This window comes from Dasypus novemcinctus, chromosome 13 (genome assembly GCF_030445035.2).
Source record: "Dasypus novemcinctus isolate mDasNov1 chromosome 13, mDasNov1.1.hap2, whole genome shotgun sequence".
In the NCBI taxonomy this organism is placed as follows: Eukaryota; Metazoa; Chordata; class Mammalia; order Cingulata; family Dasypodidae; genus Dasypus; species Dasypus novemcinctus.
Window position 1 is genome coordinate 60669846 of NC_080685.1, and position 27410 is coordinate 60697255.

Genomic DNA, 27410 nt, shown 5'->3' on the forward strand with positions numbered 1-27410 from the left:
TCATATACATTCTGTACAAATTAAGCATTAACCCTCCATTCCTTACCCCAACCCGGCCCCTGGTAATCTATATTCTAGATTCTAATTCTATGAGTTTGCTCATTATAATTATTTCACATCAGTAAGATCATATAATATTTGTCCTTTGGTGGCTGGCTAACTTCACTCAAAATAATGTCTTCAAGGTTCATCCATCTTCTTGCATGTATCAGGACTTCCTTTTAATGGCCGAATAATATTTCATTGTATGTATATACATATTTTGTTAATCCATTCATCAGTTGACGGACACCTGGGATGCTTCTACCTTTTGGCAATCATGAATAATACTGCTATGAACATTGGTGTGCAAATAACCATTCAGGTTCCTGCTTTCAATTCTTTTGGGTATACACCTAGGGATCACTGGACAAGTTTTCTGAGGAACTGACAAACTGTCTTCCACAGAGGTGGCACTATTTTACATTCCTACCAGCAATGAATAAGTGTTCTAGTTCTCCACATCCTCTCCAACGCTTGTCACTTTGTTCTTTTTTTTTTAATAGTAGTCACTCTAATGGGTATGAAATAGTATCTCATTGTGGTTTTGATTTGCATTTCCCTATTGGCTAGTAATATTAAACATATTGTCATGTGCTTTTTAGTCATTGTATATCATCTTTGGAGAAATGTCTATTCAAGACTTTTGGCCATTTTTAATTAGGTTGGTTTTTTCTTTTTACTGTTGAGTTGTAGGATTTAAAAAATATATTTTGGATATTAAACCCTTATCAAAGATGTGGTTTCCAAATATTTTCTTCTATTGAGTAAGCTGTCTTTTCATTTTTGTGACAAAGTCTTTTGATGCACAAGTGTTTTTCATTTTGATGAGGTCCCATATACCTATTTTTTGTTTTGTTGCTTATGCTTTGGGTGTAAAGTCTAAGAAATGACTGCTTAACACAAAATCCTGAAGACACTTTCCTATTTTTTCTTCTAGGAGTTTTACAGTCTTAGCTTTTATATTTAGGTCTTTGATCCATTTTGCATGATTTTTTTATATGGAGTGAGATATGGGTCCTCCTTCATTCTTTTGCCTACAGATATCCAGTTCTCCTAGCACCATTTGTTGAATATACTACTCTTCCCCAACTGAGTTGACTTACTGGCCTTTTCAAAAATCAATTGGCCATAGATGTGAGGATCTATTTCAGAATTCTCAATTTGATTCCACTGGCTTATATGTTTATTCTTGTTCCAGTACCATGTTATTTTGAACACTTTAGCTTTGTAATAAGCTATAAAATCAGGAAGTGAGTCCCCCAACTTCGTTCTTCTTTTTCAAGATGTTTTTGGTTACTCAGGGCTCTTACCCTGAATTGGCTTTTACATTTCTGCAAAGTAGGCTGACAGAATTTTGATTGGGATTGTGTTGAATCTGCAAATTATTCTGGATAGAATTGACATCTCAACAATATTTAGTCTATCAGTTCATGATTATGGAATGTCCTTCCATTAATTTAGATCTGCTTTGATTTTTTTAAGCTAAGTTTCATAGTTTTCTGTAAGTGCTTGACATGCTTGGTTAAAGTTAACCCTAGATACTTGATTCTTTTAGTTGCTATTTTAAATGAAATTTTTTCTTGATTTCCTCCTCAGATTACCTGTTATTAGTGTATAGAAACACTACCGATTTTTGTGTGTTGATCTTGTACTCCATCACACTGCTGAATTAGTTTATTAGAGCTAGTCATTTTGTTGTAGATTTTTGGGGACTTTCACCAGAGTATGATGTTAGCCATGAGTTTTTCATATTTGCCTTTTATTATATTGAGGAAGTTTCCTTCTATTCTTAGTTTTCTAAGTGTATTATTTAAAAAAGGATGCTGGATATTGTCAAAATTTTTTTTCTGCGTCAATTGAGATGATCACATAGTTTTTCCTCTTCACTTCATTAATGTGGTATATTACTTGATTTTCTTAAATTGAACCTCCCCTACATACTTGGTGAAAAAAATCACCGGATCGTGGGATATACTTATTTTAATGTGCTGTTGGATTTGGTTTGGTAGTATTTTGTTGAGGATTTTTGCATTTATGTTTATAAGAGAAATTGCTCTGTACTTTTCTGGTAGTATTTTTATCTGGCTTTGATAGTAGAATGACTTATGTAGTGTTTTCTCCTGTTCAACTGGTAGAATTAATCTGTAAAGCATTCTGGCCCTGGCCTTTTCTTTGTTGGGAGGTTTTTTGATGACTGATTCTATCTCTTTGCTGGTAATTGATCTATTGAGTTCTTCTGTTTCTTCCAGTGTTAGTGTAGGTTGTTCCCGTGTTTCTAGGAATTTGTCCATTTCACCCAGGTTGTCTAATTTGTTGGCATAGAGTTGTTCATAGTATCCACTTATGAACCTTCTTATTTCTGTGGGTTCAGTATTAATGTCCCTACCTCTCATTTCTGATTTTACTCATTTGCATCTTCTTTTTTTCTTTGTCAGTCTAGCTAAGGGCTTGTCAATTTTATTGATCTTTTCAAAGAATCAATTTTTGGTTTTGTTAATGCTGTCTATTGTTTTTGAATTCCCTATTCCATTTATTTCTGCTCTAGTTTTTATTTCTTTCCTTCTGCTTGCTTTGGAAGCAGTTTGCTGTGTTTTTTTTTTCCTAGTTCCTCCTGGAGTTCAGTTAGGTCTTTGATTTAAGCTCCTTCTTTTTTAATGTAACCTTTGAAGGCTATCAGTTTCCCTCTCTGCAGTGTGTTTGCTGCATTCCATAAGTTTTGATATGGTATTTTCTCATTTTCACTCATCACAATATATTCCCTGATTTTCCTTGTGATTTCTTCTTTGACCCACTGATTATTTAAGAGTTTGCTATTTAACTTCCATATATTTGTGGATTTTCCAGTTTTCTGTTATTGATGTCCTGCTTCATTCTATTATGGTCAGAGAAGATGATCTGTATAATTTTAATCTCTTAAAATTTACTGAGACTTGTTTTGTACAACATGTGGTCTATCCTAGAGAATGATCTCTGTGCACTTGAGAAGAATGTATATCCTGTTGTTTTTGAGGTTCTGTATATGTCTGTTCGGTCTAGTTCATTTATCATCCTATTCAAGCTCTCTGTTTCCTTATTTCCTCTTTTCTCCAGATGTTCTACTTAAAGATAAGCATGTTACACTGAAGTCTCCAACTATTATTGTAGAAGTGTCCATTTCTCTCTTTAGTTTTTCCAGTGTTTGCCTCATGTACTTTGAGGGATCCTGGTTGGGTGTATAAATATTTAAGACACTTATTTCCTCTTGGTGGACTGATCCTTTTACAAGTATATAGTGTCTTTTGTGTCTAATAACAGCCTTTGACTTAAATACTATTTTGACTGGTATTAGTATAGCTACCCCAGCTCTTTTTTGGTTACTATTTACATGTGTTATCTTTTTCCATCCTTTCACTTTCAACCTATTTATGTATTTGGATCTAAGGTGAGTCTCTTGTAAACAACATATAGTTGGATCTTATTGTTGTATGAATTCTGTCAGTCTGTGTCTTTTGACTGGGGAGTTAAATACATTGTATTCAGCGTTATTACTGTAAAAGCAGTTCTTATTTCAGTCATTGTGTCCTTTGATTTTTAAATGTCATATCTTTTTTGTTGTCCTCTTTTCCTTTTTTTCAGTTTCCTTTTCTGTACAGTTGATCTTTTGTGATGCATCTGACTGACATCTTTTTCATTTTTGTTTCTGCATATTTTTAAAATACTTTCTTTGTGTTTCCCCTGGAGTTTGTATTACACAACCTACATCTATAAGCTACTAATTTGAAAAGATACCAACTTAGCTTCAGTCATACACATTCTCTACTCCCATATTCCTCTTTATGCTGTTTTTGTCCCACATTGTCTCTTTACATTTTGCATGTCCATTATCAGGAAATATGCCTTTATCTTGTTCAATTGTATTGTGATTCTTACAGGAATTAAAGAGTAAAGTTGTATATTGAGGATTCAGTACCCTTGGGTCTTTTTTTAAAAAAAGATTTATTTATTTATTTCTCTCCCCTTCCCCGCCCCCCACCCCAGTTGTCTGTTCTCTGTGTCTATTTGCTGTGTCTTCTTTGTCCACTTCTGTTGTTGTCAGAGGCAAGGGAATCTGTGTTTCTCTTTGTTGCGTCATCTTGTTGTGTCAGCTCTCTGTGTGTGCAGCGCCATTCCTGGGCAGGCTGCACTTTCTTTCACACTGGGCAGCTCTCCTTATGGGGCATGCTCCTTGCGCGTGGGGCTCCCCCATGCGGGGGGCACTGCTGTGTGGCACGGCACTCCTTGCGTGCATCAGCACTGCGTATGGGCCAGCTCCACATGGGTCAAGGAGGTCGGGGTTTGAACTGTGGACCTCCCATGTGGTAGACGGATGCCCTAACCACTGGGCCAAGTCTGCTGCCTCTTGGGTCTTTTATTTACCCTTTTAGTTACCTCTACTGAAGAGCTTCATTTCTTCACACTACTCCAAGTCATTCTCTCCTGTCTTTTCCTTTCAACCTGTAGAACTCCCTTCTTACAGGGCAGATCTTTTGTTGATGAACTCAATTTCTGTTTATCTGTGAACATTTAAAAACTCTCCCTCATTTTGATGGGCAGTTTTTGCGGATAAAGAATTTTAGGTTGGCAGATTTACTCTTTTAGTATCTTTCATATATCACACCACACCCTTCTTGCCTCCATGGTTTTGGATTAGAAATTGGCAGTTAGTCTTATGGAGGATCCTTTTTATGTGATGGATCTCTTTTCTCTTTCTGCTTTCAGAATTCTCATTTTATCTTTTGCATTTAGCATTCTGATTAGTATGTGTCTCTGCACAGGTCTATTAGAGTTTATTCTGTTTGGAGTATGTTGCACTTCTTGGATATGTACATTTTAATTTTTTATAAGAGTTGGGAAATTTTGGGCCATCATTTTCTCATATATTCTTTATGTCCCCTTTCACTTCTCTTCTCCTGGTTCACCCATGATGTGTATGTTTGTATGCTTTATATTGTCATTGAAATCCATCAGAGCCTGTTCAACTTTTGCTATTTTTTCTCTGTTTGTTCTTCACTGATTTGGAAAGAATCACTGTATGATTTTGACAGTCTTGTCTTCTAATTCACTGATTTTTTCTACTTGTTCAAATCTACTGTTGTATGCCTCCAGTGTTTTCATAATCACTCTTATTGTGCTTTTCATCCCCATAATTTCTAATATGTTTCTTTTTAAACTTTCAAAAGCTTTATGCTTACATATTGCCTTCTTAATATCCTTTAGGTCTACATCCACATTTTGCTTCATCTTGAACTGATTTATGAGATTTTTGTGAACTTCTTTGATTAGTTATCTCCTCTGAAGTTTTAATTTATTCTCTTGACTGAGTCATATTCTGTTTCTTAGTATGGCTTGCAATTTTTTTTTTTTTCTGATGTCTTGGTATCTGATAATGCTGATGTGTTAACTCTGAAGGTCAGTTTTCTCCCTCCTGTCTCAGGCTTTATTGTTGATTGCTTTGTGTTAAGGTTCTACTCTGAGGCCAGAATAAGTTGGATTAAGCCTCAAAGAGGTCTTGAAGGTGTTTCCCTACATTTTCTTCTAGGAGTTTTATGGTTCTCACTTTTATATTAGGTCTTTGATCCATTTTGAGTTAATTTTTGTATAAGGTGTGATGTAGGGTTCCTCCTTCTTTCTTCTTATATGGATATCCAGTTCTCTCAGAACAACTTGTTGATAGTGTGCTCTGCCCCAGCTGGGTGGGCTTGACAGCCTTGTCAAAAATCGCTTGATGGGGAGCTGATGGGGCTCATTGGTTAAGTGCCGGCTTCCCGCATATGAGGTCCTAGGTTCAATCCCTGGCCCTAGTATATCAAAACAAAACAAAACAAAAATCACTTGGTCATAGATGTGAAGGTCTGTTTCTGAATCATCAAATCAGTTCCATTGGTCTACATTTCTATCTTATACCAGTACCATGCTGTTTTTTCCACTGTAGCTAGGTAATATGATTTGAAGTCTGGAAGTAAGAGTCCTCCAATATCATTCTTACTTTTAAGATGTTTCTAGCTATTTGGGAACACTTACCCTTCCAAATAAATTTGATAACTGGGGTTTCCATTCTTTAAAAAAGCCTTGTGGAATTTTTATCAGGATTGCATTGAATCTATGTATCAATTTGGGTAGAATTGACATCTTGATAATTATTTAGTCTTCCTGCCCATGAACATGGACTGTTCTTCCATTTATTTAGGTCATTTTTGATTTCCTTTAACAACACATTTTCATTTACTGAATACGGGTGTTTTACATCCTTGGTTAAGTTTACTCCTAAATATTTGATTCTTTTTATCACTTTTGTAAGTGGAATTTTTTCCTGAATTCCAAAGATTGCCCATTACTAGTGTATAGAAACTGGTGATTTTTGCATATTAATTTTGTATCCTGCCACTCTGCTGAATTAGTTTATTAGTTCTAGTAGCTTTGTTGTAGTTTTTTGGGGGATTTTTCTAGGTATAGGACCATGTCATCTGCAAAAAGCTTAAGTGTTACTTCTTCCTTTCCAATTTGGATGTCTTTTATTTCTTTTTCTCACCTGATTGCTCTAGTTAGAACCTCTAGTAGTATTTTGAACATTGGTGACTTTTACCATTGAGTACAATGTTAACTATGGGTTTTTCTTATATGCCTTTTATCACGTTGAGAAACTTTCCTTCAATTCCTAATTTTTGGTGTTTTTTTTTTTTTAATAAAGAACTGATGCTGCACTTTGTCAAATGCCCTTTCTTCCTCAATCAAGATAATCACGTGAATTTTCTTCTTTGATTTATTAATGTGGTGTATTATGTTGAATGATTTTCTTGTGCTGAACCATCCTTGTATCCTGGGATAAAATCCACTTGCTCATGATGAATAATTCTTTTAATGTGTTGTTGGATTCAATTAGCATGTATTTTGTTAAGAATTTTTGCATCTGTATTCATTAGGGAAATGGGTCTGTAGTGTAATTTTTTTGGTAATATCTGTACCTGGTGTTGGTATTAGGGTGATACTGGCTTCACAGAATGAGCATGTTGTTCAACTTTTGGAAGAGTTTGAGTAAGACTGGTATTAAATCTTCTCTAAATACCTGGTAGAATTCAACCTGAAGTCTGGTCTGGGCTTTTCATTTTGGGGATTTGTATGAATGTCTGTTTAAATTTCTTTGCCTATGATTCGTTTGTTGAGGTCTTCTATTTTTTCTAGGGTCAGTGTAGGTTGCTTATACATTCCAGAAAATTTTACATTTCAACTGCATTATTTAGTTTGTTGATATACAACTGTATACACCCTGCTCACAGTATCCTCTTATGGTTTCTTTTCCCTGGGGTTGGTAGTAATGTCCCCACTTTCATTTTTACTTGCCTATTCTCTTTTTTTCTGTCAGTCTAGCTAACGGTTTGTCAATCTTGTTGATCTTCTTGAAGAAGCAGATTTGCTTTTTAAAATATTCTCTATCTTTTTTTCTCAATTTCATTAATTTTTTCCTTTGATCTCTGTTATTTCATTCCCTCTGCTTGCTTTGGGCATAGTTTGCTGTTCTTTTTCTATTTGCTCCAGTTGTGTAGTTAGGTCATGGACTTTAGCTCTTTTTTTTTTTTTTTTGAGGACTATAAATTTCCTTCTTAGCATTGCTTTTTCATTGATAGGTTTGGATATGTTGTGTTCTCATCTTCATTCATCAAGATATTTACTGATTTATCCTACACTTTTTCTGACCCACTGATTACTTAATAGTGTGTTGTTTAATCTCCATATATTTGTGAATTTTCCATCTTCATGCCTATTGTTGATTTCCAGCTTTATTCCATTATGATCAGAGGAAGTGCTTCATATAATTTCAATCTTTTAAAATTTATTGAGATATGCTTTGAAACTAATATATGTTCTATCCTGGAGAAATATCCATTGGCACTTGAGAAGAATTTATACCCTGCTGTTTTGGGGTGCATTGTTCTGTATATTCTAATTATTAGGCTTAGTTTATCATACTATTCAAACTCTCTTGTTTCCTTACTCAGATGATCTATCCAATGCTGAGAGTGGTATACTGAAGTCTGCAACTATTATTGTAGAGACAGTTTTTTCACCCTTCAGTTAAAAAAAATTTTTTTTTTTACTACAGAAGTTGTAAACTTACAAAGCAAGCATGCATGTGTGTAGAATTCTCATACAATACTCCATCAAAACATCACACTGCTGTGGAACACTTGTTACAGATTATGAGATAATATCATCAGACTATTATCATTAACTATGGTCCACAGCATACATTTGGCTCTCTTTTCCATACCCCCTCTATTATTAACACTGTACATCTTTGGCATTGATGCAAGAATATTACAGTATTGTTGTTAACTATATAGTCCATCAGTTACATTAATTGTACTTTTCCCATGCTTCTCCACAGTCCCACCACCCTGCAATAGTGATGTATATCTATTCTAGTTCACAGAAGGATATTTTTACATTTATAGCATTAACCCCAATTCTCATCCACCTCTGGGTTCACTGTGTTATTCAGTCCCTAGATTATTCTCTAGCTTTTTGACATTTACATCTCTAGATTACCCTTTTCAGCCACAATCCCATTTATAAACCAGTTGCTACTCAATATAATGTGTTACCATCAACTCTATCCATTTAGGTCACAAAGCAGATCTCAATAAATTCAACAAAATTGAAATTATACAATGCATTTTCTCTGATGATAATGGAATTAAGGTAGAAAATCAACAAGAGGGGGAAAAGGGAAAATTCACAAATATATGGAGATTAAACAACATACTCTCAAATAATCAGTGCATCAAAGAAGAAATTGCAAGAGAAATCAATAACTATCAAAAGACAAATGAAAACAAAAACACTACATATCAGAACCTATGGGATTCAGTGAAGGCAGTGCTGAGGAAAATTTACAGCCTTCAATGCTAAGAAAGTGCTAAAATCAATGACCTAACTACACAGCTGGAGGAACTAGGAAAAGAACAGTAAAGTAATCACAGAGCAAGTAGAAGGAACAAACTAACAAAAATCAGAGCAGAAATAAATGAAATTGAGAACAAAAAACAATAGAAAGAATTAAGAAAAACTTTCACTACTCATAGATGATATGATCCTATACCCAGAAAGTACCAAAAAGCCCACAAAAAAGCTGCTAGGCCTAATAAACCATTTTAGTAGTGTCGGGATAGAAGATCAATAAGCAAAAATCAGTAGTGCTTCTATACACTAGTAATGTGCAATCTGAGGAGGAAGTCAGGAAAAAAATTCCATTTACAATAGTGACTAAAAGAATCATACATTTAGGAATACATTTAACCAAGGATGTAAAGCACTTGTATTCAGAAAACTACAATGCATTGCTACAAGAAATTTAAAAAGACCTAAATAATTGGAAGAATATATGGTCTATCCTGGAGAAAGAACATATGGTCTATCCAGGAGAAAGAATCATGAGTACTTGAAAAAAATGTATATTGGGGTACATTGTTCTATATATGTCTATTACGTTTAGTCCAATTATCATATTATTCAAGCTCTCTGACTCTTTATTGATCCTCTGCCCAGATGTTCTATACAATGCTGAAAGTAGTGTATTGAAGTCTCCAACTATTATTGTAGAGACACCTATTTCTCCCTTCAGTTTTGCCAGTGTTTGCCTCATGTATCTTGGGCCATCCTGGTTAAGTGCATATACATTTATGATTATTTCTTCATTGTGAATTTCCCATTTTATTAATATATAATGTCCTTCCTTGTCTAATAATGCCATGAGTGGAGGATGGGCACCAGCCTCCACATTGTCAAGTGCTCTACTCATAAATTTTCACTGCAGATGGGCACTCTCCTCTTCCATTAGTCCAATGATGTTGCAGAATACTCTTCTGGTCTCCTGGGGTCCCCAAACAGGTGCTTTAGATAGCTCTAGGTGATTACTTACTGGTCTGTAGGATGAGCTGACTCTTGGTGCTCCTTACTCTTTTGCCATTTTACCCCTCCCTTCCCCTTCAGTTCTGCCAGTGTTTGCCTCATGTAATTTGAGGCATCCTGGCTAGGTGCATATACATTTTTGATTGCTGTTTCCTCCCAGTGAACTGTCACTTGTACTTGTGTTGATCTTCCTTGTCTCTAACAACAGCTTTGCTTTAAAAGTATATTTCATCTGATGTAAGTAGAGCTACTCCAGGTTATTTTTGGTTTTGTTTTGTTTTTTGGTTATTGCATAAGTGGAATATTTTTTCCCAGTCTTTCACTTTTTTTAAAAAAGATTTATTTTTTATTTCTCTCCCTTTTCCCCCCACCCCCAGTTGTCTGCTCTGTGTCCATTTGCTGTGTGTTCTTCTGTGACTGCTTCTATCCTTATCAGCAGCACTGGGAATCTGTGTTTCTTTTTGTTCCGTCATCTTGTTGTGTCAGCTCTCCATGTGTGCGGTGCCATTCTTGGGCAGGCTGTGCTTTCTTTCGTGCTGGGCGGCTCTCCTTATGGGGCGCACTCCTTGCACGTGGGGCTCCCCTACGTGGGGGACACCCCACGTGGCATGGCACTCCTTGAATGCATCAGCACTGCACGTGGGCCAGTTCCACATGGGTCAAGGAGGCCCGGGGTTTGAACTGCAGACCTCCCAGGTGGTAGATGGATGCCCTATCCATTGGGCCAAGTCCGCTTCCCCCAGTCTTTCACTTTCAATCTATTTGTATCCTTGGGTCTAAGGTGAGTCTCTTGCAGCCAGCACATAGATGGCTTATATTTTCTTATCCATTTTGCCAGTCTGTGCCTTTTAATTGGGAATTTAATCCATTAACATTTAATATTATTAATGTAAAGCCAGTTCTTACTTTACCCATTTTCATCTTTGGGTTTTATCTGTCATAACTTGTTTTCAACACTCTTAAAAACTTTTATTTATTTTTCGTGATAATAAACTTCATTTACAGATTCTCTTCCAAGCCTCTCTCTCTCCTGTCTTTTCTTTTCAGGCTGTAGCACTTTTTAGTATTTCCTGCAAATCCAGTCCTTCATTACAAACTTACTCAGTTTTTGTTTATCTGTGAATATTCTAAACTTGCCCTCATTATATCTGGCAAGACTGGAAGACTATTTTGCCAGATATAAGATTCTTGTCTGGCAGTTTCTCTCTTTCAGCATCTTTAATATATCATACCGCTCCTCCTTGCCTCCATGGTTTCTGATGGAGAAATCAGCACTTAATCTTATGGGGCATCCCTTGTATGTTATGAATCTCCTTTCTCTTGCTGCTCTCAGGATTCTCTATCTTTGGCATTCAACATTATGATTAGTATGTGTCTCAGAGTAGTCTATTTGAATTTATTTAGATGGATATACATTGTGCTTCTTGGAGGATATCTATGGCCTTCAATAGGGTTGGGAAATTTTCTTCCATTATTTCTTCAAATATTCCTTCTGCTCCATTTCCTTTCTCTTCTCCTTTTGGGACACCCATGACATGTATGTTTGCACATTTCTTGCTGCCATGTGGTTCCCTTAGACCCTGTTCAGGTTTTTCCATTCTTTTCTTATTTGTTTTTTCTATGTTTGCTTTTGGAGACCCTGTCTTCAACCTCACTGATACTTTCTTCTTCCTCATCAAATCTGCTGTTACAGGCCTCCAATGTTTTTTTGTTGTAGTTTTGATTTTTTTAAGGCCTGGGATTGAACCCAGGACCTCGTATGTGGGAAGCCAGCACTCAACCACTGAGCCACATCAGCTTTCCTGAATTGTTTTTTTTTTTTAAAGGAGGCACCAGAAACCAAACCCAGGACCTCCCATGTGGAAAGCAGATGCTCAACTACTTGAGCCACATCCACTCCCTCCAATGTATTTTTTAAAAAACAGCTTATTTAGAAGTTAAATCCACATGATAAACAGCATTTTTTTAAAAAAGATTTATTTCTCTACCCTCCCTCCATTGTCTGTTCTCTGTGTTCATTAGCTGCATGTTCTTCTGTGTCTGCTTGTATTTTCATTAGGCAGCTTTGGGAACCAATCCTGGGACCTTCCAGAGTGGGAGAGAGGTGATCATTTTCTTGTGCCACCTCAGCTCCCTGGTCTGTTGTGTTTCTTATCGTCTCTCCTCTCTCTCTCTTTTTGTTGTCGCCTTGCTGTGTCAGCTCTCTGCGTGGGCCAGTGCTCCTGCATGGGGCAGCACTCCTTGTGTGGGGCAGCACTCTGTGTGGGTCAGCTTGCCACATGGGCCAGCCTGCCCTCACCAGGAGGCCCTCGGTACTGAACCCTGGACCTCCTATATGGTAGATGGAACCCCAATTGCTTGAGCCACATCTGTTCCCCTCCATTGTATTTTTAATTTCATTTTTTGTGCCTTCATTCTCTTAAGATCTATTTTTCCATGTATGTCTCCAAATTCTTCTTTGTGCTCACCCAGTGTCTTCCTTTTTTTTTTTTTAAGATTTATTTTTTATTTCTCTCCCCTTCCCCGCTCCCCCCCGCCATTTGTCTGTTCTCTGTGTCCATATGCTGTGTGTTCTTCTGTGTCTCCTTGATTCTTGTCAGTGGCACCAGGAATCTGTGTCTCTTTTTGTTGTGTCATCTTGCTGTGTCAGCTCTCCGTGTGTGTGTGGTGCAACTCCTAGGCAGGCTGCACTTTTCTTGTACTAGGTGGCTCTCCTTATGGGGTGCACTCCTTGCGTGTGGGGCTCCCCTACATGGGGGGCACCCCTGCATGGTACGGCACTCCTTGCATGCATCAGCACTGAGCATGGTCCAGCTCATCACATGGGTCAGGAGGCCCTGGGTTTGAAACCTGGACGTCCCATGTGGTAGGCGGACACTCTATCTATTGAGCCAAATCTGCTTCCCCTAGTGTCTTCCTAATATCCTTAATCTCTTTAGCCATCTCATTGAATTTATTAAAGAGATTTGTTTGAACATCTATGATTAGTTGTCTCAATTCCTTTACAGCACCTGGAGGCTTAGTTTTTTCTTTTGACTGGGCCATGTCTTCCTGTTTCTCGGTATGGACTTTAATTTTTTGTTGGTGTCTTGGCATATGATTTACTAGATTTATTTATTCTTGGCCCCTTTTCTCTCATTAGTCCAGTCCTTTCTACTTGGTTAACTTCGTGCTACAGTCCCTCTTTAATAGTTGATCCAAATTAATTTAGAACTTTATTGAGTCATATTATAGCCAATATGAATTTTTTTCATCTCTTTTTCATCTGCTTCTTGTTCTTCCTTCCTGGTTGCAGAACAGGAGCCGAGGATGTAGTCGCTACTGTAAGCAGTGGAGGGCGAAGCTGACCGTTTTGCCCCAGGAACCGTTGAAGCTTCTCCTACCTTTCCCTTCTCCAAGCGTTAGGGACAGAGATGCAGTAGTGTTCAGTAATCCAAGCCAAGCAGACCAAGACCATCTGTAGTTGCCCAGAGAGACTGATGAAGCTCCAAGCCCCTTCCTCCCCTAGCTGCGGCAGAATAGAGCTACACTTGTGGGCAGTAAACCATGTTTTGAAGTCAAAACTGACCAAAGTTCCCCAGGTAGACTGATGAAGCACCAGTCCCCCTCCTTTCTAGAGGTGGGAATAGAGCCTATGTTGTGCCAAGCAATTTAGTCTGTGCAGATTGAAGTGCCTGCAGTTACCCAGACAAGCTGGTGTAGGTCCCCCCAGCTTCCTCCCTTCTAGAGTGGGATTAGAGCATAGGCTAGAGCTGCAATCTGACCTGGGTGGAAAGAAGCTGGTCCCTACCTTCACTGTGATTTTCAGTCAGCCCTGCTTCCCTCATGCCAGGGTGGAGTTAAAATGGAGTGTAGGTAGCGCGGCAGAGACATTCAGCCTGTTACGAGCGACTAGATGAGCACACTCTCTAGTCCACACGCTTTTGGGCACACCCAAAAGATGGCACACCGGCACTGAGCCAAATGTCTCCAGCCCCGCCTCACCCTCCTCCCATAAGTCCTCCACCTATCAGCTATGCCCCGTAAGCCAAACCACTATAAAAATGCTGCAACTTCTTGAATAAAGCAGATGTGCATCATGAACCCGTCTCCGGAGTGAGTGTATCTCCATCATCCTTACCCCAAAGAGCCTCCCTCGTTCAACAAGTGGTGCCTGAACAGGGACTCATTGCAGCCGATGCTCCTGCCGTCTATACCTCGGGTAAGTGACCCTTGCCAAGAATAACCTCCCCTCCACTGCTTGAACTCTGCAGGCCTGAGCCCTGCACACTCTCTTGGCAAGTGGGCATATTAAAATATCAGAAAAAGACCTTAACCAGTACTGGGATATGATAGTCCGCTTTAATCCCTGGCTCTCTACCGCGTCTCTATGGGATCCTCAGACCTGGGCTAAACAGTTAAAGCGTGTGTGCTCTGCAGAGGTTCATGAAAATAAAATGTTCCCTTTCAGCCTTATCCCTGCACTCCTAGCTATTCATGCTTGCCTTACGGGGGCTCCGGTAGACGAACCAGCCCCTATCCCTGATATAATGTCTGCAGACTGCTCTCCGGTGGCGCTGCCTTATACTTTAGCCCCTGCACAGTTATGGGGCTCGACTACACCACCCGATACTAACACCCTATACCCTCCTCTATCAGAATTTGTGGGGGCCATCAGCTCAGACACCAGTGCTACCGACCCCCCAGCACTACCTGATGCTAAAACTGAGGCAGAGCCACTCAATAAGAGGCTCGCTACTGAGGGACTTTCTGCCACGGAGCTCCCCGCTGTGGCCCAAAAACTTTACACTACGAGAGTCCCTGCCCCAAGGGAACTCTCAGCTGCAAAGCTCCCCGCGTCAGCACTTCCCACCTCGCAACTTCCCCCTCCGCAAAACCCAGCTCCCCGGGAAGCCTGGGTTATGGGCACTCCCTGCAACCCCTCAGATTCTCCTACCAACAGTCCATGGTTAACTAACTACTCCCAGCTTTGCCGGCAAAGGGATACCCATTCTAACACAGGAGCAGAATCATGGCCCCACTTATATCCTGTTAATATAAACCCCACTGCTGCCTGCCTGGCACAACGGTTTCCCCATGAACAAAAAACAATCACCACTTTATGCCGTGCCGTGCAAGAGGATGGCCTTAACAGCCCGTATGCACAAATGTTATTAGAAAACCTCAGTGTAGACCTTAATTGCGCCACCGATTGGAAAAACCTGGCACGTCCTATATTACCCACTGGAGATTATATCCAATGGAAAGGACTCTATTAAGATGAAGCTGAAATACTGGGAGAAAGAAATGTGGCAGCTAGAGTTAATATTCCCGCTGAATCCCTATAGGGAGAGGGCCAATTCGCATCCCCCAATGTTCAGGCCACAGGGCCCCCCAATACTTTGACCAATGCCGGTTATACGCTAAAAGGGCATTTCAAAAAATAAATCCAAAAGGAAAACCCATCCAAATGTCTAAAGTTATACAAGGGGCTAATGAAGGCTTTGTGGATTTTTATGGCGGAGTTAAAGAAACAGTAGAGCGAAAAGTTCCTCATGCTGCAGCAGCAGAAGCGCTTATAAAAGACTTTTTATGGGAGGGGGCCAATGGTGAATGTCAAAGAGCCATTGCTCCTTTGCTCAACGGTACACCGAAAGACTGGGTACTAGCCTGTCATGATGTTGGCTCTATTTCTGCCAATGTGTTGGCTGCCGCCCTAGCCCAACACCTCAAAATGTCCTCCAAAGCAAACCCCGGCAATTGTTTCCATTGCCACTCTCCAGGCACTATGCGAGAGAATGCCCGCAAAAACAGTCACAAAAATCCTCTCCAGGCAAGCCAAATTCAATCTGTCCTAGGTGCCACAAGGGGCTCCATTGGAAATGCGACGGTAGATCTCACACCAATGACTGTGGAGAAACCCTACCGCCTTTAAACGAGAAGCGGGGCACCTCCCAGCCCTGCCAGTAAGAGAGGAAACTCCATTAAATCCAGGCATATATTGGACAAACCCCATCACCCAAAACAAAGCGTGGTTAACACTGGATGTCAATGAGAAATCTATAATAGGTCAACTTGATATGGGAGCGGACATCTCTGTCCTAAGTAGCAAAGATCTAGACCCAGAATGGCCCCTGCAAAGTGGGCCCATTATTCAGGGAGTGGATGGCCTGAAATCCTCTCGTCAGGTCGCAAAGCCCTTAACTTGGACAGACCCAGATGGTACTACAGGACAATTCAACCCCCTGCTGTTAACACAACTCCCCAATACACTATGGGGCAGAGACATAATGCCCCAGCTCGGGACCGTCCTAACAACTGATCAGTCCCCCCAATCCTAAAGGCCACTGCTCCACCACTAATGACAATCATGAAACCCCTACCAGTCACCCTAAAATGGGATACTAAACAACCCATCTGGGTGGACCAGTGGCTCCTGCCTCATGAAAAACTCACTCAACTCAAAATCCTTGTCCAACAACAGCTAAACCTTGGGCACTTAGAGCCCACTACTAGCCCCCATAATACGCCTGTATTTGTTATACAAAAGAAAACGATGGGCAAATGGCGCTTTCTTCATGACTTATGAGCTGTCAACTTTCATATGGAAAAGATGGTCTCACCACAACCGGGTCTCCCTCATCCCTCAGCTATACATGAAAATAGTTATATTTTTATAACAGACATAAAAGATTGTCTCTTTTCCATCCCATTGCATGAACAAGATCGCCCATATTTCACCTTCACAGTTCCGGCAATTAACCCTGCTCTGCCAGCTGAGCAGTACCAATGGAAAGTCCTCCTCCAGGGCATGAAAAACAGTCCCACTACATGTCAGAATTTTGTAGACAATGCCACGTTATCATTGCAAACTTACTGCCAAATCATCCACTACATAGACGACATTCTCATAGCGCACCCTGATCAGAATCATCTAACAAACTGTTTTAAGGTGTTACTCCATAATCTAGAACAATTAGGACTACCAATCGCCTCTGAAAAGGTGCAAACTAAATCGCCCTTCAGCTTTCTAGGATATTGGATCAATACGGGCATCAAGTCCTTGTCACCATCTCTAACAATAACACAAAACTGCACATTGAATGAACTGCAGAAAATCTGCGGGGACATAAACTGGATCCGACCACATCTATCCCTCTCATCACATAAATTAGCCCCCCTCTTTTCTCTTTTAGAGGGAGACCCCAATCCCACAAGTCGTTGTGTCCTCACTTCTGAAGCTGAAAACGTCATAAAAGATATCAATTCCCAAATGCAAAACACAAAAATGGCCAAATTTAATCCTCATAAACCTCTCCTTGTTATAGTATTAGCAATCCCAAGAACACCCACTAAAGTTCTGTGTCAAAACGAGCCCCTATATTAGATTCACCTTTCCTTCAACAGTCTAAGCAAAATCACACTCCAGGTAATGGCCATCTGCCTACTAAAAAAAAAAAAAAAGCTATGTCACTAGCAAAAGTCATTTAGGGCCAGGAGCCTGACAAACTAATCCTGCCCCTTTCTGAAAAGCATATTACCCACCTCCTCCAAACTGACCTTGAAATGCAAACGCTTGTATCTGGGTTTCCTGGGCAAATAGATAATCATCTGCCGGCTCACAAACTTCTCTCCACCCTTGAGCAATTGCCGTGCAGTTTCCATGAAAACACTTACCTGTGGCCCAAGCCACTCCCAAATGAGACCCTTGTCTTTACAGACGCCAATAAGTCATTCAGTGTAGTACTTATAAAATAACAAAAACAAATGGATCGCATTATAAAACACCCCCATGATGGCTCAGTACAATTCGGAGAACTATATGCACTCTTCCCTGCGCTATATCATTGTCAGAATATCCCTATAAATATCTTCTCCGACAGTACTTTTGCAGTACAAACCTTTTGTAGTCTTCCACACGCAGTCTTCCGCTCAAGAAAAACCCAACTAGATGACCTGTTAATTCAAACTAAGGCCATCCTTGAAAACAGAGCACAGCCACAGTACATACAACACATTAGAGCACATAATGGTTTGCCTGGCCTTCTAGCACGAGGGAACCAACAAGCAAATAAATCCATTCGATTAATCCTCACTACATCTACAATTGACCAGGCACGTACCCTACATGCCAAATTCCACATGTCTGCACACGCACTCAAGTGGCTTTCCCCCTCATTCTCTCATCAACAACGTAAACATCTAACGCACACCTGCGCACAATGTAGTCCCGTTACCACTAAAACCACTACAACCCCCAAAAATCAACCCAAGGGAGTTACATCCTAACAACTTATGGCAAATAAATGTCACCCATGTCCCCTCTTTTAAAACACTAAAATATGTCCATGTAATTATTGACACATATTCCGGATTTTTGCTTGCCACCGCTCTCTCTGGTGAGTGTACCCGTCATGCTACTTCTGCCTTGTTGCAGGCCATTCTACAAATGGGGATGCCATGGGCCTTAAAAACAGACAACGGGCCCTGTTATACCTCCCGATCCTTCCAATCCTTCTGTTCTGAATGGCGGGTCAAACATTCTACAGGCATCCCACACAACCCACAAAATCAAGCTATTGTCGAACGTGTCCACGCCACCCTGAAACAACAAATAATAAAACAGAAGGGGGAGAACCCCAGAGATATACCTAAGAACATCATAACAAAAGCCCTAATTACACTAAATAGTTTTTCTTTCAATTCTGAAAGTCTTTCTCCCACCAACAAGCATTGGGGGGGCTCTGCTCTATACCCACCCCAGTGCCCTTAGGGCACTGGAAAAAACCCCTAACACAACAATGAAAGGGGCCCGCCCCATCCCCTGCTAACACGGGGCGAGAGTTTGCTTGTATCTTTCCAGAAAACACAGACCAGCCCATCTGGGTCCCCAGCAGATTGATATGGCCTGCCGTGCCCACCGAAAAACGAGATGGCCGATCCTTCATTGCCGAAAACGACCCCCCAATCAATCACTCAACTCACAGGCAACATAAATAACCTGTCCCTGGAAAAAAGGTGGGAAGGAAGCAGCCCTGTAAGACGACACCGTCAAAGCCGTACTCCTGCCTGTCCCACACGTTGTATCACATGGGGAAATGTCAAATCATTATGCACAGAAGCCCAACGCATGGCATCTGCCCCTGCAACACCCGAAACCCTCTTCCTCCTCATCTCAGAGTGAACTCTGCTCACAAACAGCAACTTTAGACTGCAGTACAGCATCCACCTCTTCTTAAGGCCGTAGACACGGACGCTCCACAGTTACCAGTCGCATTTGCCACTGACTGTACCCTCGGTTTGCCATGTCTCAACGAACCTATGATACCGAAAAAATGGAATGGACCACTGAACAGCTCTTTAGAAGATATCCTCAAGTTTACCATGCAGAACAGAACCACCGAAAAAGATAAAGACTGGGTTCAACTTCTATCCATCTCTCTTGGGGACTTTGTAGAAAATAAAAATAGTAAAAGAAGCTATAATGAATGAAATGGCTCTTTTATTGGTCTCACCAGTCATTTTCCTGTCACCAATATGAACTGGACTGACCGCCGTTCCAGCATGTCAAGGCCACTCAGCCTGCCTTGGGTACATTGCCCGTACCAGTTCCTCAAAATTCCTTCCACCAAAGTATCTGAGCTTCCTCCCTGGACCAATTGCATCCCCATGAAACCTCCATACGGCAAAATTACACCAACTCTTTGGGCCAGAGGCCCAGACATAGAAAAAGACATGCTACCCTATGCGAGTTGCGACCCTTGACTAGTACTAAGAACGATTTTTGGATGATGGACACTTTGTGGCGAAAATGCCTGCATGGACTTGCGGTCCCTTCATCACTATAAACTCTACCTTAACCAACAGAACATGGAGAACATTAAATAAGACAATGAATGGAACTTGGGAGGGAAATCAACATAATTAGCCATAAACACTCACATTATACTACTCTAGTATGTTTCACCCTACCTTTTCTGTTTACTGTTAGCACCAATGAGTCCTTTCAGTGCTATAACTCCTCCAGCAGCTGCAATATCACCAACTGCTGGAACAGCTCAGCTTTCCCCTATGCCATCCCTGCGTGCATCCCCACATTACTGTGGGTGCCTATAAACGCTACTGACTGGGAAGGTCCCTTTAATATCATAACTCATAAACAAATCCACTCCAAAAGAGCCGCTGGCTTTGTCGTCACTGTAATTATGGCCATCATCACCAGCCTAGCCAGCATAGGCATAGGCGTGGCAGCCTTCCTCCAAACCAATCACACTGCAGCCACTCTGAACCAGCTAGCTGAAAAAACAGCCACCACATTTGACACACAGTCTCTCATTAATAATCATATCCATGGCGCCTTACTTAACCTCCAGCAACAAATAGATCTCTTAGAAGAAGAAACATATATGCTCTGGCAACTTACTCATACCCATTGTGACCAGCGATTCCCCTCCATATGTGTTACCCCAATTCCTGTAACTAATGCTTCGCTAGCTTGGCAGCAACTCAGAACCCACTTACTTGGCCCTTGAAACCAACAGTTCCTCAGCCTCACACAACTATTAACATCCCAAATCTTATCAATTAACAACACTCAAACCTCTGGAGTAAACACCTCTTTACTAGCTGCAATGCTAGAGTGCGTACAGTCCCTCCTATCACCTCCCAACCTTCTGCTGTAGCTTATAATAGAAATCTTAATTGTTGTCATATGTATTGTCTATCAATGTATCAATAGAAGCCTTCAAGCTTTATCCCAAAAAAACTGAAAAACTAAAATTAGTACAATTGGCTCTAATTAATAAAAGGAGGAGATGTAGGTAGAGCGGCAGAGACATTCAGCCTGGCTGTGTTGCGAGCAACTAGATGAGCACACTCTCTAGTCCACAAGCTTTTGGGCACACCCAAAAAATGGCGCACCAGCACTGAGCCAAATGTCTCCAGCCCCGCCTCACCCTCCTCCTGTAAGCCCTTCACCTATCAGCTATGCCCTGTAAGCCAACCTGCTATAAAAATGCTGCAACTTCCTGAATAAAGCAGATGTGCATCATGAACCCGTCTCCGGAGTGAGTGTATCTCCGACATCCTTACCCCAACGAGCCTCCCTCGTTCAACAATGGAGGCTACTGGCCTCTTTCTGACTTGGACTCTTTCAAACTTTAGCTGTTTTTAGGATTGGACTTTAGCCAGCCAAACATACTAATCAGTAGCTGAAATCAGGGACCAACCATCTCTTCCAGCTCCATTTTTGGGAATGGAGCTTCCAACTCCAACAGGGAATAGCTCCCAAGGTGGCTTGCACTGCCAATGGGTATGGGCATCAGCATCCCTTGCATGGAGTGCTATAACCATAAGTCTTCAATGCAGATGGGCAGTTCCCCCTTCTGTTCTTCCAAGGATATTGCAGGATGCTCTTCTGGCTCATGCACCTCCCAAACAGGTGATTTAGATAGCTCTGGGTGATTACTAAATGCACTCTAGGATGAGCTGACTCTTGGAGTTCCTTACTCTGCTGCCATCTTGCCCCCTCCATTCTTATGTAATTTTTAACCTAGAGCTGCCCCTTCACTTTCTTTTTTTTTAATTTCACTAACTTCTTTTAGAAACAGAGTTGCTCAGCAGAATGTTCCACAGACTGGATTTGTTGATTTACTTTCTTTTGATGTCATTTATATCATTCTCACATAAATATTTTTATATAGGTTTTATTAGATTAGGGTTCAAATTTTGGGGGCAAGAATATTTCATTGGTACAGAGATATCGGAGAGGGTGAGGATGGAAATATATGTGTAAGGTGTAAGAAGGGTTACTTTGAACTGGGTGGTAAGAATTTACTGAGGTGACAATTAAGCTGAAATTTCAATAATGAGAAGTTGTGTAGTCATGCCCAAAATGGTATGCTTCCCTCAGTGGAATGTATGTTCCAAAAGAACATGAATGGACCTAATCTATCTTGATCAAAGTGGAAATTTCAATGACTAGAAGAGGCCTAGGTACACAGAAAGAACATACTATATAGTCACAGAATGAGTGAATATATTTGGCAGATTTAGGAAAATATTTTCTTTAATACTTTTATGTAACATAGATAGAAAATTAAAAATTATGTTATGCTTATCTCCACTAAGTTTGGGATAGTAAGTTTTAGTAGCTAGCCAAAGGGGTGCTGATGCTAAATACCTTTATAAAGGTTATTTATTTGGGGTAGGAGCTAACAGTTACCAGGCCATAAGTCCTAAGTTACTTTCAAAGTCTTTTGCCACTTGTTAGAGGAAGATGGTTGCTACATCTGCCAGGGTTCAGGCTTCCTGGATTCCTCTCTTCCCAGGGTTCATTTCTCTTCAGGATCAGCTCCTCTAGTTTCTCTACAAGGTCAGCTGTAGACTATCAGGCAAACAGCTGTCTCTCTTCCCAGGGCTTCTGCTGAGTCTAAGGAGCTGTCTCTATTCCTCTGTGTTCTTCTGTGTGTTAACTACCTGGGCTCCAACTCAAAAACTCCAACAGCAAAAAGCCAACATCAAAATCTCAAACTCTGTCTTTTGCCATGTCTTTTATCTGTGAGTCCCCACCCATGGAAATTTAATCATGGCCAGGTACAGACCAGTTTACAAACGTAATCCAGTATCTATTTTTGGAATTCACAACTATATCAAACTGCTACATAAGTATACTTTTTTTTTGTTTTTTGTTTTAGAATTTCTCTTTGCCACCTTGGATATTTTGCTATGTCACCTTCCTGAATTACAGAAACAATACTGGGGGCAGCATTTCATAGCAAAAAAATGCAACTCTGAACATCTATCTAATCAGTTCAATAACAATCTCCAAATGTACTTAATGGACTATTAACTCTGTAATTAGAAATTAAATCAAATTTGCTGCAAAAGACGTCAAAATTATGTATGCTCAGAGTAAGATATTTTAAAATTAAAATTTTATTTAATTAGTGTTCCTCAGAGAAAGATATTTTAAAATTAAAATTTTATTTAATTAGTGTTCCCATAATCTATATTAAAATTTATTTGTACCATGCTGACTTACAAAAATATAAGCAGGGCAGAGTAAATAAACAGAGTTTGTGGTGCTTAACAACATTCAATGACATAAAACAGTTAATAACAATCCCCACACTCCACCCCAAAGGAAAGCCCAGACAATGATTTAAAGGAGTAGGAAAAAAATACGAATAAAGAGAAAAAACTTTTATATAAGTTGCTTTAGAGGGTTTGGAAACATTCCTTCCCTTCACCCATACTTTTGTGAGTTAAAGTTAATAGATTTCTATTTCATTCCTTTTGTCACTATGGCCAAATGCTTTTGTATAGATGAGGCAGATACCTGGTTATTTAAGGAGCAGGATAAATGGGCCAAGACAGCTTTCCCTCTCCCCAATCCACTAGGGAACATTTGAGAATTCCACCTGACAAGAGGACAGCACTGTGCTCTTAAACAATCTGCAGTATGATCAGATTGTTCCCCCGTGGGGGAGGTAGGCCACAGCTCACTCAGGAGTCATTGATTGGATTAACAGCCTAATTCCCAACAGATGAATAGAATACTGATGTCTTGTCAGCCCAGATCACAAAAGGAAAACACAATCTGCTTCCAGAGCTCACAGATTTAACCCTCTATTTACCACAAAGCTACAATTTCAGTTTTGAGTACTGTAATTTCTTCAGAACTAATTTTCCCATCAATAATATCAATTACAGTTTTGTCATCATCTACACACTTTTGTCCTCCTTTGGATAATTTTTTAAAATGTTTAAAAACATGGAAAAGTAGATTTTTATTTCAGTTTTTATTGTCCATTTTAGTCTTGCTAAATTTTTTCCTGGGTTTCCTAGGGAAATATTAAGTAAATTGCCTTCTTTGGGGCCTAATAAAGTAGGATGTGACCTTTTGGAAGAAAACAAAACCTATGCATCCAAAAATAACGCTATTTTGAGCTATTTTTTCCTGGCAGAAGTGACTACTTTTATTAAGAGAATGAATGATTCTATTAAGGGCAACAGATTTTTAATAAAGATTAGCTTTAGTTTATTCCCTTGACTCTACCCTTTCATTATTTAATAACTTTTGTTCCACTAAGAATCAAATAAAAAGGTCTTATTTCTGATAGTTAAAAAAAATAACATCTCATTAAAATCACCTATGAATTAGAATTCTATAATAAAAATATACAGTGTCTTCTATGAATGAAGTAGACAACCATGCAGTATTACAGACAGATTTAATAATATTCTATTTTGTATACCTTTATTCTATAATCTTGTTATAACAAGAAAGCATGAGTTTTCTCAGTTGTGAGTAAAAATCACTGAGTAGTGGCTAATATGCCACTGATAGTGGCACTGATAGTGGCTAACACTGTTTACCATTATTTACGTGTGTTCTCTCATTTAAACCGCACCTTATGAAAAAAGTGTTTCATTAACTCACTTCACAAATGAAGAAACCAAGGTTTAGTTAGGTTAAGTAACGTGCCCAAACTCACATGATTTGTAAATTGTAGTGTCAGAACTTAAATCAAGTCTCTGGTCCCAAAACTTATACTCTCAAACACTACTGGGATTCCATGGATTTCCTTGTTTATCTTCATCTTTACATGAAGGTTTTTCAGTATTCTGAGGCATTAAAATAAAGATTCAGTACTCTGTTATAGTCTGTTATTGTACTTTTGGGAAAATATATCTATGAGCAAGAAGGTCATAAACTGACTTCTTTTTCTTTAGAAAATTTCTTCAAGATCTCATGAGAGTCCCATAAAATTAGCTATATCAAAACCAGAAATCATTATCTTTTTTGCCCATGGTTTTGGAGTCACATTTAATTTCTATCTTCTTCATCTCTTACATTGTCTTTTTCTTTTTTTAAGATTTATTTTATTTATCTCTCCCCTTTCCACCTGTTGTCTGCTCTCTGTGTCCGTTTGCTGTGTGTTCTTCTGCGTCTGCTTGCATTATCAGGCGGCACTGGGAAACTGTGTCTCTTTTTTGTTGGGTCATCTTGCTGTGTCAGTTTTCTGTGTGTGCGGCGCCACTACAGGGCAGGCTGTGCTTTTTTCACGTGGGGTGGCTCTCCTTGCAGGAGCAGTACTACACATGGGCCAGCTTACCACACGGGTCAGGAGGCCTTGGTGATCGAACCCTGGATCCTCCATATGGTAGGTGGATGCTCTATCATTGAGCCACGTGAGGTTGCTTCAACCTCCTTTTGCACTATATCTTTGATTCTTTCTTTTCCACTGTAAGGGATGTTATGTCATGGTCCTAACCACCTAATGCACTGACTCCTACAAGAGCCACCCTAATAGTTTAGCTGGTCTTCCAACTCCTTTGCAAGCAATGTGTCAAACATGCCAATCATCTATTTAAAACTTGGAAGCACATTCCAGTTGTAGAATGTCCAACTGAAAAGTTAGAAAATTTCTAACTATGGATTTGTTTAGCTTTGTATAGAATTAGGCATACTGTTATAATTTAAAAATTAATATTATACAGGAAGTTCAGATCAATTCAAATATGAGAACATATTCTATAATGAATATAGATTATTGGTATTATTAAGTATTATAATATCACATATTAGATTATAATCTAATTCTAGTAATACATAGGCATTACATTAATGGGCATTTTTGAAAAGTAACAATTAAAAGGAAAAGAAGATTAAGTCTTTTGGAAAGAGTCAAGGAAAAAGTTCAACTGACACCAATTAAGAAATTGTTCCATTGATCATATACTTTGGAAAGATTATATGGTACATAAATATATTTCAGTAAAACTGCTTAATAAATAAATAATTGTGCAAGAATAGCCAGAAATAGCAGCTATGTACAGCAGGGGAAACAAGGAGAGATTGAGAGGTGAAGGATTTTCTTGAATATTTGTTTATTTATTATTATTGAAATAATGAAAATGCTCTAATAATGATTGAAGTGATGAATGCACAACTATGTGATTATACCAAATACCACTGATTGTACACTTTGGATGAACTGTATACTTTAATAATATGTATCAATAAAATAATTTTTTTAAAAAGCAACTATTCACAAAATATGGATGGCATAAAATATCTTCAACTATACTACCTTGCCTTCCACAGCCCTTTCTTGATTCAGACATATTTTTCTTCTAAGAAAGAAAAGAAAAAGTTACACTTATTTTATGGAACACTTTCATATATACCAACTTATTTGAAATTAACATCTGAAGTAAGTAGGGCAGGTATTAGTAGCTCCATTTCATGAATAAGGAAACTGAAGTCCAGCAAGGTTAAATGTCTTGCCCAAATTGATACAGCAAGCCAAATAGCAGAATTAGGACTTAAACCTTTGACCTCTACAAAAATAGAACAAGGAAATTATAGGTGTTGAGACTTCAATGCGTAATTCCCATTTCTAGAGTACAGGGAAAAGTTATAGTTGCATTTGGATAATAAAACAATTATCAACGTCCTACTCTTGTCCCCAAATACACTGTCAATGTTCATTCAGTTAAGCATGAAGTTCAACTAAGAGGAAAAAGGACAGTCTCAGTAACCAAAAACAATAATTTTATACTCAAATAAAGTCAAGTAAAACAAGTGTTTAGAAGACGCAAAGATCATGATCACATTCTGAATCAGGGCAGTATCTACTAGAGGTTCCCTAGAAGCTAGAAGTCCCTCAGGAAGATGATCCCTAAAGCCTCACTTTCCTTAGTATTTGAGAGAAGTGACAACAGAATACAAGAAGCAGCAGAACTGCTTTCTTGCATGCTAAAGACTTGGGAGCACTTTCATGGTGGCTAGAGATGTGATGCTTTAATTGCCAGCAGAGGGAGACACTCTGAGCATTTCATAAGCTCTCCTGATTCTTTGTTCCTGCATATCCTGGAAACTCTTGACCTCAGGGGAAAATTTTTATAATCCTCAATAACGTAAATTGGGAATGCAGAAATCTTTGTTCCAGATGCTTTCTTGTCAGGCATAAATTTACCTAACATTGCTGGAAACCAATGGTATGCATGTCCACTAATCCATCTTTAAAAAATAACATTGTGAGGCAAGTGGATTTGGCTCAATGGATAGAGCATCCGCCTACCACATGGGAGGTCCAGGGCCTTCTGGACCGTGTGGTGAGCTGGCCCACACGCAGTGCTGATGTTTACAGGGAGTGCCCTGCCACACAGGGGTGTCCCCCTGGGAACCACAGGCGCAAGGAGTGTGCCCCGTAAGGAGAGCCACCCAGTGCAAAAAAAGTGAAGCCTGCCCAGGAATGGCACCGCACACATGGTGAGCTGACGCAGCAAGATGACACAACAAAAAAGAGACACAGATTTCCAGTGCTGCTGACAAGAATCCAAGCGGACACAGAAGAACAGACAGCGAATGGACCCAGAGAGCAGACAACTGACGGGGGGGAGGGGAGAAAGGGGAGAGGAAAAAAATCTTTAAAAAAAAATTAATAAAAAAGTAA

The 27410-nt window shown here is 39.6% G+C and overlaps 1 protein-coding gene across 4 annotated transcripts in view; it reads right to left on the minus strand.

The window, feature by feature from the left end:
- ACBD6 (acyl-CoA binding domain containing 6) overlaps window positions 1-27410 on the minus strand; it is a 341903-nt gene that overhangs the window by 81582 nt on the left and 232911 nt on the right. Inside the window, exon 7 of one of the 4 annotated variants that reach the window (XM_058274822.1) lies at window positions 26043-26085. The exons of the other annotated variants lie outside the window; for them this stretch is intronic. Coding sequence (XP_058130805.1) covers window positions 26043-26085 — 43 coding nt within the window. The remainder of the gene's footprint in view (window positions 1-26042; window positions 26086-27410) is intronic. 4 annotated transcript variants of the gene reach the window in all.